This window comes from Colius striatus, chromosome 6, assembly GCF_028858725.1.
Source record: "Colius striatus isolate bColStr4 chromosome 6, bColStr4.1.hap1, whole genome shotgun sequence".
Taxonomy (NCBI): Eukaryota; Metazoa; Chordata; class Aves; order Coliiformes; family Coliidae; genus Colius; species Colius striatus.
The window spans coordinates 27,024,465-27,037,457 of NC_084764.1; the positions used below are offsets into that span (position 1 = coordinate 27,024,465).

General features: G+C 40.7%; 1 protein-coding gene across 1 annotated transcript; it reads right to left on the reverse strand.

Moving 5' to 3' along the window:
• Positions 1–252: 252 nt before the first annotated feature.
• DIO2 (iodothyronine deiodinase 2) lies at positions 253–12,575 on the reverse strand. The gene is made up of 2 exons (XM_010197474.2): positions 11,772–12,575; positions 253–825 (listed from the first exon to the last, which is right to left on the reverse strand). Exons 1-2 carry the CDS (start codon positions 11,991–11,993, stop codon positions 253–255), a joined length of 795 nt encoding a protein of 264 aa, XP_010195776.2. The 5' UTR covers positions 11,994–12,575.
• Between the last annotated feature and the right edge of the window lie 418 nt (positions 12,576–12,993).

The window sequence follows — 12,993 nt, forward strand, 5'->3', positions numbered from 1 at the left end:
TTCACAGAAGCCTCTTCACCTCTTCTGTCCTATAGCAAGTGCAGGAGGGATTTTTTTCATACAACGTTTCTATGGAGTTAGTTTTTTGCTTATTTTCTTCTCCTAGTTAGCATTCATTTGACTTTGTCATCAAACGTGTTCTCCTGCAATCATCTGAAAGGCCTTACTCAAATCAGCACATCTTTCCTTTTTTCCCCTTTTACATCACCTTAAAGGGATGTATCTGTCGACAGCTTCTGTAAAGAATGGTCTTCATCTTTTGCTGAAGTTTTGCTCCAGCCAAAGCCGAACCTCTTGCAGATTGTAGAAGAAGGGGCCCTTGCCTCCCAAGTAGGCAATTTTTTGTCTCTGCACAATGCATACTCGCTCAAATGAAACTCCGTAGGCCACATTGGCATTATTGTCCATACAGTCAGCCACCACTTGGCACTGAGGTGGCAAAGAAAATCGCTCCAGGAGCTGGTAAGCAGCTGCACATCGGTCTTCCTGGTTCCTGTGTTTCTTAACTTCAAATGAAGAGGGAGAGATTCCAGGGGCAGCCCAGCCATCTGACGGGTGAGCCTCATCGATGTAGACCAACAGAAAGTCAGCCACACCAGAGAACTCTTCCACCAGCTTGCTGAAGGCTGACAGCTGGCTGGTGAACGGTGGTCAGGTAGCTGAACCAAAGTTGACCACCAGTGGCCGCTCAGAGTTGGCAAAATCCAGAAGGTGGCATTTTGTTCCACATTTGCCACTGGCACTCTTCCAACTGCTACTGCTGCCATCACTGCTCTTGGCTATGTGGATTACACTGGAGTTTGGAGCTTCGCCTCCCAGTTTGACCTGATGGCAAAAAAATTAAAACATAGCAAGTTAGTGTGACTTGCTTGTCCCAGTATCCTTACGACTATTCCCTTCAAACAGTCACCTGCTCAAAGAGTGCACTTAAATACCTGCATGGGCACCAGCATGACAATATAGCAAATAATCAAAAGTAACACCTCCACTCACAGTGCAGGGAAATGTGGTATTCCTGACAGGTACATCACTTGATTAGTGTTAGAAAATTTGTTCTGAGATCCACCTTTTCCTGTCCACCCTTATGCACTTGCAGACTCTTACTTGCTTTCAGATAGACTACCTCCAATTTCTTCTAACTTTTCATCGTGAGCCATATTTTCTAAACACTATTTTTTTTTCATTGTCATTCCTGAGTTCTTTCCTCTTGGTTACATGTTCCTTGAAGAGCAGTGTTCAAAAGATTTTTTTGATCATTCTAAGAATAACCAGAAAATTACTTCATGTAACTCACAGTCTACACCTGTTTATACATTCCAGATGCTTGCTTTTCATGAAACATCAGAATTGCCTTGGAAAAACAGTGGAGCATTGACTAGGGGTTAGCTAATGCAGTCATAATGCCTACATTACTTTTCTGCCTTTCTAGTTGCTTCCCATCATGGATTTGGGTGCTTCATCAAACCAGCCTGAATGTAGTGCTTTCCACTTGGCCCCATTGAACTGCATCCTACATTTCAAACCATTTTTCCAGTTCTCCAAAATCAATCTGCATTGCATTTCTGATCATCACAACACATGCAGTGCCTCTAAATTTTGAGAGGTTTGCAGATTTCATATGTGTATATCCGCTTCCATCCTGCAGTTCAAGACTGAAAATACTCAGAATGTTGAGAGAGCTCTTTCATGATGAATTCTCAACATATAGTTCTGTTTTGACGGTGGATCATCCAAGACTCTGCTCTCCAAAGGGTTCTCTAACAAGTTTACACTACTTTCATCAGTGATTGATATATTTCCTTCTACTGCAATGTTTCTCTAGAAAATGACTGGGGGAAAACACAACAGGAAAAGGGAAAAGTTTATATGATAGTTCAAGTAGGATGCAGGGAAAAAAACCTATTCTCAGCTCTAACCCCAGATCTAACTCAGACCCAATAGGTCTTCCTTATGAGGAAAGGCTGCAGGAACTGGGGCTGTTTAGTCTGGAGAAGTGGAGACTGAGGGGGGATGTCATTAATATTTACAAATATCTAAAGGGTGGGTGTCAGGAGGTTGGGGCATCCCTTTTTTTTGATGGTATCTAGCAACAGGACAAGGGGTAATGGGTGAATCTGGAACACAAAAATTTCCATTTAAACATAAAGAAAAACTACTTCACTGTTCAGATGAGGGAGCCCTGGCACAGGCTGCCCAGGGATAGTGTGGAGTCTCCTTCCTTGGAGATTTTCAAGACCTGCCTGGACGCGTTCCTGTGCAGCCTGATCTAGGCGAACCTGCTTCTGCAGGGGGGTTGGACTAGATGATCTCTAAAGGTCCCTTCCAAACCCTACCATTCTGTGATAACTGCAGAAAAGTCATTTTGCCTGACCGTTTCTATTTCCCTGCCTAAAGAAGACACAATAGAAGGGACTGCCAGAATAAGGTGGAGCCTGCAGAGGGCTCCAAGATCCTTAGCTGATGACTACTATAGAACCACAAAATAGTATTGCATAAGACAATTAGTTTTTTTAATGAGCTCTGCCATGGCAATTCATATGTATCAACCTTTAACATCAAGTTTTAGTACAACAATGCAATTATCCTTTTGTATTTCCCCGACTCTTTCTCTGTCTCCTATTTGGTTATGTTCAAAAATGTGGCTTTGAAGGAAATATATAGGGCCAAATTCTGAAGCCTTCTACATTTTATTTTATTATCTCTGAAGCTACACTCCAGCTGAAGTCAACAGAAGTTAATGCAGAATGAAGACTGTATAACAATTTTTGTCACAATTCTATTCTACAATACATTTTAGAGTATCCTGCTGAGAAAGAAACAGTTCAAAACTGAGTCAAATAGCCAAGTATTTAACTGATGTGATTGCTGCTGCACATAGATCTAGAGGCAAGTATATTGTAGATACGGGATCCTCCATTTCTCCCTGAGAGACCTAACTTCCTTGAACAAATCTACAGTTATCCACAACTCAGCATTAGTTCATAAAAATAGCAATAGAAGCAAGAGTCTAACCAGAACTAAATTTGTAAGACACTGCCTTTCAAGTTGCCAGACTTTACAGCTACATAAGGTCTAACAGCATGTTGCCACACTACAGAAATAAGATTTTTACTATTTTCTATGAGGTAAATTGAGATACAACTGTGCTGCCACTCCCTTGGAGATCAGCAATGAAAAAAGCCACAGAAAAATTGCCTGAGCCCCAAGCAAGCACATGGTAATCACCGGGACCAGAGATGTACAGCTGCAGCTGCACCATAGGCAAGAGAAGCAAGTGATGTCCCAGGAAAGCACCACCTCTTGTGGCCCCCTCCCTGTAAATCTGCATCTGCAGCATTACCAGCTGCTAGAGGCCTGGTAATAGTTGAAAAAAAAAAGCCTCATGTTCTCATGTTCGTTTGCCTTTGAAAGCAATCGAGGTTTGAAATCGCCTAGGACCTGCTGCGTGAATGTGCTGTCCCTTGGACTCAAGGAAGGAAAAGACCTATATGCTAGTTTTTGAAAAATCTTTCTAGGGAGAGGTAGGCTCACAGACTCAGGCTGCAGCATTTAAGTAACAGCATTAAACATGTTGCAGCATTTTAGAAGTGTTGCTACAGGCCACCTACACCTTAGCAGGTAGTATGCAGTCTTCTGTGCAGATGTTGAACACCTCATGTCTCTGCCATTCTGTGCAGTAAGATAGGCAAAGCAAGAGTGAGAAAGGTAAAGGGCCAGATCTGAGCAATGAAATACATAGGTCAAGATCATGTGACACCCATATAATCAGCTACAGAACTCAGTGTTTTGTGATAAATTGGTAACTACCAAAGAAGGGCACATCTCAAGAAACACATCTGCATGTCTGCACAAACACTAGATACCTTTTTACCTAGAAAGCTTAACTGTTATTCCACTACCTAGCAAATGTCTTTTCATAGCTAGCTCACTCAAAAAGCACCTTTTGGGCAAAGCATGATGAGCAAGTTAAATGTCTGTGCTGCACCCACTCCCTGGATGAATAATGGACCTCAGTATTTAGGAGTGTGTGCTCATGCAGTCAAAGAAAAGAAGTAGTAACATGTGATTTATCTCATAAATCACAATTTAACAACACACTTTGAATTTCTAATATTTGCTGGCATTCTTCACAGGAGAAAAAAAAATGAAGGTAAAAAGGGTAGAAGCAACTACAACTCGGCAATGAACAGAACTGCTCAGGAGACAAGACACATCTGAGCAGTTCTTCCTCTCAGTTCTTCCAGTTTTATTATAACAAAACTCTAATGCTCTTATGAGCACTCTTGAATTGGGAAACCACAGCCTGCTTCTTGACCGTGTTTAAACAGAAAGAGACCCTACATGTTGTAAGGTCCTCATTACCAACTCTTCACTCAGGTCTACCAAATGCTTCTTTTCCTAGGTGAGTTAATAAACCCTAAAGGAATAGACTAACAAAACAGTTCCCATCGCACACCAGTATGGGGATGCCTTTCAAGTATTATTTAACATCAGTAACAAGGGTGGCGACATATTTCACCATTCTCCAACAACACAAGTTTGCTTTCTGTCTCTCATACTCCTTTTTGCCTCCAAAAATTGTTGGATTCAGGAAATAAAGTACAAATATGCCCTATGCCACCTTATAGCAGTTTGTTTTTATTTCCCACAGCCATGAAGCATGTCTCATGGCCGCAGGTTACCTATCATTTTAAATTTTGTTCCTAGGAGTGCTTGTGTTGGGGTTTTTTCCCCCTTAATGAGATATCCTTGCCAAGCAAGCATTCACGAGACATTTTCTGCTCTTGCAGAGGAGTAATTAGGTTGGTGCCTTGTTCCATGCCAATGTCAGGCACTCCAAAAAGCAGCCCTGCCCAGTCGTTAATGCTTAAACATAAGCAGTGGCATCTCCACTAATTAGTCTTGACGAAGCACTGACGTTCCCAAAGGGACTTGTTCTTTCACCAGGCTCGGGAACTGATTGACACAGGATGACAATATCATCCTTGCTGATCATCTGCATTGTAGGCCATGGCTGTCTTCTTTGTTGTTATTTATTGAAAGAAAAAATAGCTCTTGGAAAAGAAAATCAACGCAATGAGAAAACAAACAAAAACCCCCATGTATTCATCCAAACCGCTTTTGAAATCTTACACAAAGGCCAGCAAAATATAAATTCTGAGAAACAAACTAGCAGAAGTCCCCTCACACGCAATCCAGCATTTCTATAGTCACGTACTTACGTGCGTGAATATTTGGTTATTGTGTGCCAGCCTTCTGAAAGAGGTGGAAGCTAGGCAGCACGCAGGCACCCCTTCCCACATGGCCTGTATGGGACACACAAGGCAGGCCAATCAAATCCGAGCGCAAGCCTGGCCATCAGCAAGAGCAAGAACCAGCCTGACACCAATGCAGTGCCTTGCATCATTCATGCAAATTTTGTGTTTTCTTGACAGCTTTGGTTCTGAGTCTCCTTTGAGCCCGCATACTCAAAAAGGGAATAAGGTTACTGATGCTTTAGCACACAAGCTGCAAAATGAAGGAGATTTAGAAGCAGGAAAGAAAGCCCTATTCATAAACTACAGGCTAGAAATAGCACATAGTGCTAACTTTGTGGTACATTCTCAATGAGGACTAGGAAAAGCCCCATGGACACAACATTACCTCCTCATTTACCTTTTCTTTTGCCTTATTTTGCTTTTATCAGCTTTAGCATAACTGTCCTGGGATCCTGTGCACTGGAATACAGCTTTCATTCCCTGCATAAGGGATTTTCAAACACTTTGGCAGACTCATCAGGCTGTGTCGACCCCCTAAAGAAAATAGGTGTTGCCAGACAATTAGCAGTCTGTGATATTAGCCATTTAAATATGGACATGCTGTGTTCAGGACTGGAGTCCAGTGATCGATAATGAACTGGATCCCTGGTGGGTTTTGCTTCTTTTCATATTCTCTGCTTTCATTTGATCCTATTCAGCAAAATATAGCCTCTGAACAACCAGAATTTCTCAGTGCTTCATCTGAATCACAGTCAGACTCTGGATGGAGAATTAAATAAATTATTCCTTTTGTTTTCTTCATTTATATGATCCAGAGTTGTGCAGTGGATTAAAAATACAGGGGACCCTTGTCCAGAGGGAGTCTTACAGGAGTAAGAGCCTTCATTTGTCATGGTGAGGCAGCAGCTTGCTTTAAGAAACTTTATTGCTTGAGTTGAAGGACAGAGACTGGAACTGACTCAAGTTCTCCTAGAGTCCTGGGTCTTTTATTTAGGTACAGATGTGTGAAGCTGAGGTAGGAAAGTGGAAGACAAATTAAAAGGGCACAGTCCAGTTAAAAAATAACTACTCAAATGCTGCTCTCATTTAAAAACTTCTAGTCTCACAAATAAGCATGCATAGTAAAGAGAAAGCATAAAGGAGCCTTTTGCCTTGCACTCCTATAAAAGAAAATAGATTTTAGTTCCTTTGATGAGGAAGCCTACAGAAAACTCCTAAAGTGCTTGTGTTTCCCTCGATAGGAGCATGGCCTATGACATCGTGGCCTCTGAGTCACTGGTTGCCCTTATAGACGCTACCTATAGCTGACAGAGGCCTTCACCAGATTTTTTTAGCACCTGGAGCACATTTTAAGTCAATCTGGATGACTTTTAGGTTTTTTTAGTTCAACTTTAGCACCATATGAATGCACAGTAGTGGTTGTGCTGGAGAGGCGGAGCTGAGTGCAAGGATCAGGTATGATACTTTTTTAGATGGTGCCTGTTAACTAATTTTCTGTGCCTAGCACAGCTGAAACAGCTTTTTACAAAGGTTTGACAAAAAAGCAAGTAGTCCCTTCAGTCAGTTTTTCATACATAAAGATGAAAATGGAAGACTGCAAAGATGTAATGTGGAAATGAAGTTAGATCTGCAAAAGGAAATGGGTAGGATGAAACCCCATGTAGGAAAGGAGTCATGTTCTTTTTCCTACCCTTTTTCTGTCTTGAATGTTTGAACTGTGAACTCCATGAGACAAACATTCTGCTCCTTTTGTTTAAGACACTGCCTGGTACACTGGATCCCTGGTCTAGGTTGGTCCTCAAACACTGCTGTAACAAACATGATTATATATTAGTAAAAACAACAATGCTTAATAATAATGGCAATGACAAGTCCAAATCCTGTTGAATTTATGTTCCAAACACTGCAGGAAACATTTTAATTGTGGTTTTGTTTTGTTTTTCTCACTTCTTTCAAGATTGTTTTCATTTGCAAATGTCGATGAAAACAATTCTGCTAGGGCTGAACTTTGTAAAACCAATACAAGATTTCTAATACCAAAGTTTAGTTCTAAACCCTGAAACTATACAACATGTTCTCTTTCACAAATTACCTTTATCACTCTCAAATGCAGAAAGGACATTTCCTTACCTTGCCAGAAAAAATAAATACAAATATTAAGTATCAAGGTTGTGGCATTGTTTAAACCTGTAAAAGATTTGCCCAAATAGCAAAGACTGCACAGCCAAACAGCAGGTAAAAGATCATGCCATTGTATTAATTTCATATATAGCTTTGTGATAATGCTGTGCAGCATGCACTTAACAGGACCTTTTTGGTGCTGCCTTGCTTTGCATGCTCATTTATTTTAGGACTAAATGATATATCTATCAGGCATTTGCACCTCCCTGAAATCTCAGGAAAACCCTACTGAGTGTTTACTGAACCAATCTACTTGCTGCTACATCCAGAGCTGGGCCCACGAGAGTGGGATACCCAGAGTGGGATCCTGTGCCAACTGTTCCCTTTGTGCTAGGTCTATCATGCCAGAGCTTGCTGCTGGCCCGTTCTGAAGAGAGTAAAAAGCTGCACAAGTACATATACACACTCATCCACATCCACTGCTGAAATACCAGCATCCTTCTGAGGGCTGTAATGTGTATTTACACACATGCACATATATGCACACATATAGGTTACCCCCACAGGTGAACATGGCATGTCTAAGCATTTGGCTGCTTCACAGAGATGCCACTAAGGTTTTCCCACTAACTAACCTTCTACTGAGGTGGAGAAGAAGGAGGACTGTCTCTAGGATAACCTGACAGCTCTCTACTGGAGACCAGGAATGGTAGCTCTACACTTCTGAAACACAAAGCTTGTATCTGGCGCTGGAAAAGTTCTCAGTATGAGGCTTCAGCACTGGGCACTGCTAATGGGTGCAACCTTTTTTTATACTCATTTTAAAAGAATTTAAAGACAACCGTTTCTCACCTTTGGAATCTTAGGAAGCTGACTCATCCAGTACTAAATAAAGCATGGAACTTAGCAAATAAAAATACTTTTAAAAGTAAATACAATGTTTTTTCAAAACTTCTCTATCTTTTTTCTGAATTTGTGTAAGATATGTGACACATCCAGTAAACATGCCATGGGCTAAAAGAAATGCCTCACTGGCATTTGTACAGATGGCCTATATAAGTTGTGGAGAAGGCACACTAACACTTTCCAAAAAAGTCTCCTCTTAATAACTGATAACATTTACATAAGAAAAAGAAAATAAATAATATATTAATCGTTTTCATTCCAGTGGGACTATAAATGTGGAGAAAACAAGTAATGCAGAATGTTTCAATAAAAAAGAATACTGAATATACTCAATATGCAATGCAACACACTGTGTTGCTTCCCCACTGAGGATGCTAAAACACTCAAATGTTGATAGGTAATCTTGCCAATGAAATAATTGCTTTAACCCAAAATTCATGTGTAGTAATATTTAATAACAGCAAAAAAGCAGAGCAAAATCAAGTTCAAATTTGGTTAAGATATTGAGAAGTTTTTCTAGAAGGGAAAATGAATCAGAATAGTTCTTTTCAAATATACTATAAAGATTCAAAGATCATCTCAAGATTACTCTCAAAACAAATAACTTGGTTGTAGAACACACTGTGTCCTTTCCAGGCAGAGCTCCTTTCTAGTATATACCCACAGAGTGTTTCTAGAATGGCTTCCAATCAATTTTTCTCTGAAGGGAAATTTTACATCAAGTGCTTTTGTGGAAAATGTTATGAAATGTACTCAGGAAGAGTTCTGTATAAGCCACACAACATAGTAAACCCAAGCATAGTTACCGCTTTAATGCAATCTTCTGCTAACTGGCAGTCTAGCTTTGGTTTATTTCAGCTATCTACAATTCTGCCATTCTAGCTGAAAAGTTATGATTATCTCATAAATCTCCTGAACAGAATGAGCTTAAGCACTTGCTTAAGTACTTTGCTAATACCTGACTTCAGGTAGGAAATGGAGCAATGAAAATAATCACAGTTATGATATCGACTGCATTTGGCCTTGCTGTTTAGTACGCTCATTCCATAACATTTTTATTTCCTATTTTCAGTAACTGACTAAGATTAAGATATCACAACTGGGTGGTCCTATTCAGGATTCAAAAAAATAGTAATATGAGGGAACAGATGCTTCATGGGACAGCCTTTAATATATTTCACTATTTCTCCTGGTTCTTAACCATGTCACAAAGCAGTGCATATTTCTGTTTTTTCAACTCTACCAACACAGTTTTCCAGAAGAAAATTTTTTTTCTTCTTTCTCTTCCTTACAGAAACAGCAGAAAATTCTTCTCTACTGGTGAGGTGATGACTCTTTTCCTAATATTGCTTTTCTGTTTATTGTGTTTCTCTATAATTTGATTTCTACACTTATCTTTCTGTGACAATCAAGGGTTTCCAGTGTCCTTATGGCTTTGCATGAATAGTTGGTCAATTAGATTAATCTTAAAGACAGCTGACATGAATAGATTTTTATTCCCCATTTTGGAACAAGGTGATAAAATTTAGTTATATTTATATGCATTTTTCTGCTGAGCTCATTGAGGCCCAGAATTCATTCAAGGGACCTTAAAGCCTGGTTGGCCTGAGCAACCTATGTCATCTAATGGTGATAAGGGAGAGTTTTAATTACCAAAGTTCAAGGTATGGGTTTCATTGCCAAGACCAAAAATAGCAGAGTCATTCTCCCTTTAGCTTCCACTGTTGACAGCAACAGTACTGAGGAAAAGACAAAGTGTAACTTTGGAAAATATAGAAAGGCATGTGCCATCTTTATTTCAAATAATTTCTTGTTACTTAAGCACAATGTGTTTGGCAGTGTGAGGTTGGTGGTTGGACTTGATGATCTTAAAGGTCTTTTCCAAATGAAACTGTTTTATGATTCTGTGAAAATATCTCATGTATATAAGGTTCCCTATAGCTCCACACCTTCTGCAGACCCTGGGCCACATTATGGGTTGCAAATGTGGGAACTGGAAACTTGGCTGTTTCAGAGCTGTGATACCAACTTCCATTGGAGCCTTGACCAAGTCATGTGTTAACTGTCCTGCCTTGTCGGTAAAATTGGAACAATTGTGTTCACTGGCCCATCTAACAGGCCACTGTAAAATATACTTACTTAATGTCTGTGAAGAGACTAAAATCAGAAACTAGAAGGGCCAGGAGAATTAGTGACTTCATTCAGCATTACTGTATTTGGGTAGCCAGCTGGATGGTTCCTAGGGTGGGAGTAAGAGGTTGACCGATTTGGCAAAAGCTAATGTTATTTATATTTGTCTTTCACTGAAAATTAACGTCCCTGTGGCTAGGTTTCAGGCTAAGCAGCTTGTATTCTACACCACTAAGCCAGCAAACACCAGCACCACCATCTCTATCTCTAGGAAAGAGCAAATGCAGAAGCCATTGTGGGGGAGTGAAAAGGGACTGGGGCGAAGGTGATACAAAAAGAAATATTTCAGAAGATACAGAGCTATCATTTGGATAAGACCCCTATGACCTCATGACATCACATGGAGTATGTTAAATTAGATGGTGTAAATCAGACAACACATTAACAGACTAAGCATTGTTTTGGAAGCCACAGAGATCTGAATCCAGTTCTTCTACTTACTGTGTGGCCTGTGCAAGAAATGTCACCTTTTTGGGTACACATCTTCAATCTATAAAAGGGAACTGTAACTACCTCATGAGACCTGGGCAGTACCACTGGGTAATGTTTACACAAAACTTAAAAAGTACATTTTGCACAACTGCTATTGGCTTTATTAACTGAAATCACCAGGCAGTTGTCCCTCAGCTAGTCAAGTTCATTTTTATCTCTGACATGTCCCTCTGTCACTGCTTTCATGAAATAAAAAGGCTCACTGTTTCATTCAATGGCCAGTTTTACTATTACTTGGATGCTTCCTTGGACATAAAAATTAACATATGAGTAACAGAAAATGTCAGTGTAATGAAAAAGGTTATTTTCTGTCTTTCACTTTAATTAAAACAATTCTATCTATGTTACACAGATGATATCTATCTATGTAGAGCTCTATCTGAAGTTGCAGTCTGTATAGTCTCTGAGATCTCACATGGCAAACAATTAAACAGCAGCTGTGAAAACATCTAGAGCATTTCACAGTTATCTTTCTACAACGATCTTGAAATCCTTTATAAACATGAAGATTATTATTCATACTGGTGGGGAAACTGAGGCACGGCTAAACTTCAGTGACACGGCAATGGCTGCACAGAGTTATTGGCAGAGCAGAACAAGAGCAGCTCCTGAATCTCGGGAATCCCTATTCCCGACTGAACAGCACCGCTCCTTTCAGCTTGTACCTCTCCCATGCATCCTAACGGTGAATAGCAGATAGCCTGCACGGCAGAGAGTCGTCCCTTTCCCTTCACCGACGAGAGCAGGGATGTTCATCACACCTCAGCCAGCCCAACCTGCCGGTCCCCATGCCTGAGCACCCACCTGCTTGTAGGCATCCAGGAGGAAGCTGTTCCAGACGCAGCGCAGCCCCTCCGAGGTCAGCATCCTCCGCCACTCACCGCGCCCGGACTTGGACCGGCTCAGAAATAGCACCATGTGCTTCAGGAGGATCACAGAGTCATACAGCGCAAGGAAGAGGCAATTGGAGAAAAACACCGGCAAGATCTGAAGCGTGATCAGCAGATCCACGCTTAGCAGACCCATCTTCCTTGCCGCTTCTCTTCAGCTGGATGCCTTCAGCTCCCTTTCTTGCTCTGTACTCTCATTTAAAAAAGTAAAGTAAAAAGCATTTCAAAAGCCTCGTTAGCCCTCTCTCAGCCGATCTCTTTAAAATGCGCAGAGATAGTTAAATATGAGCAGGCTGGCTAAAACCATTAACTGCGTGGTACTCATTCAACTCAGAGCAGCTTATTTTTCAGAAACTAAGATATTAACAAGATTTCTTCCCTTAACCGGGAGACCTGATTTTGTTGAAGAGGAGGCTGTGTTTCCAGTTCCCTGCAGTTACAAAATTTAAGCTGAGACTGTTAATTGTTAACTTTCCTGCACTATCCCATTGTTTCTCAGCTATTTAAGCACTGAGCAGACCTGTCGTTGCTGTGTCAGTTAAGCCAGCTACCAGGTGCAACAATACTTTTTCTAAAAAAGGTTTATGTACACAAAGTTTCTGCTCCTTCCTCCCTCCCTTCCTCCCTCCCTCCCTCTGTCTCCCTCCCCCTTTGCCTTTCTGTATTCCTGCCTTCCTCCTCTCTCCCTGTCTCTTGCTATCTGCCTATGGTGCAAAGTGCTTTCCTCTCTGGAGTCCTAGCTTGCTTCCCTGAAGCCTTTTATACATTCCCTAGCTAATTGCTGCAATAGAGAAATGAAACCCTAATCTTAGTAAAGATCTTGACGTCAATGTAAAAGAGGGCTTTACTTTGGCCAGGACTGCAGTGAATAGAAAAATGAAATTCTCAAAACTTTTTTTTTTTTTTTCCCTGAGAGGAGAAAAAAAAAGTCAGAAACAGACAGCAAGGGTGGAACTTTGCTTTGCTTTGAAAAGGAAAAAGAGGCAGAAAACCCCAACATGCTTCTGACTGCTCTTATGAAATGCTTTCATATTTTGGAAAAATTATTTTCATATGACATGGAAAGTGACAGAGTAACACAGGTTTCTGTTGTCGGTGGTTTTTTCCCTCAAGGCTGTTTTTCTTTTTTTTTGCTT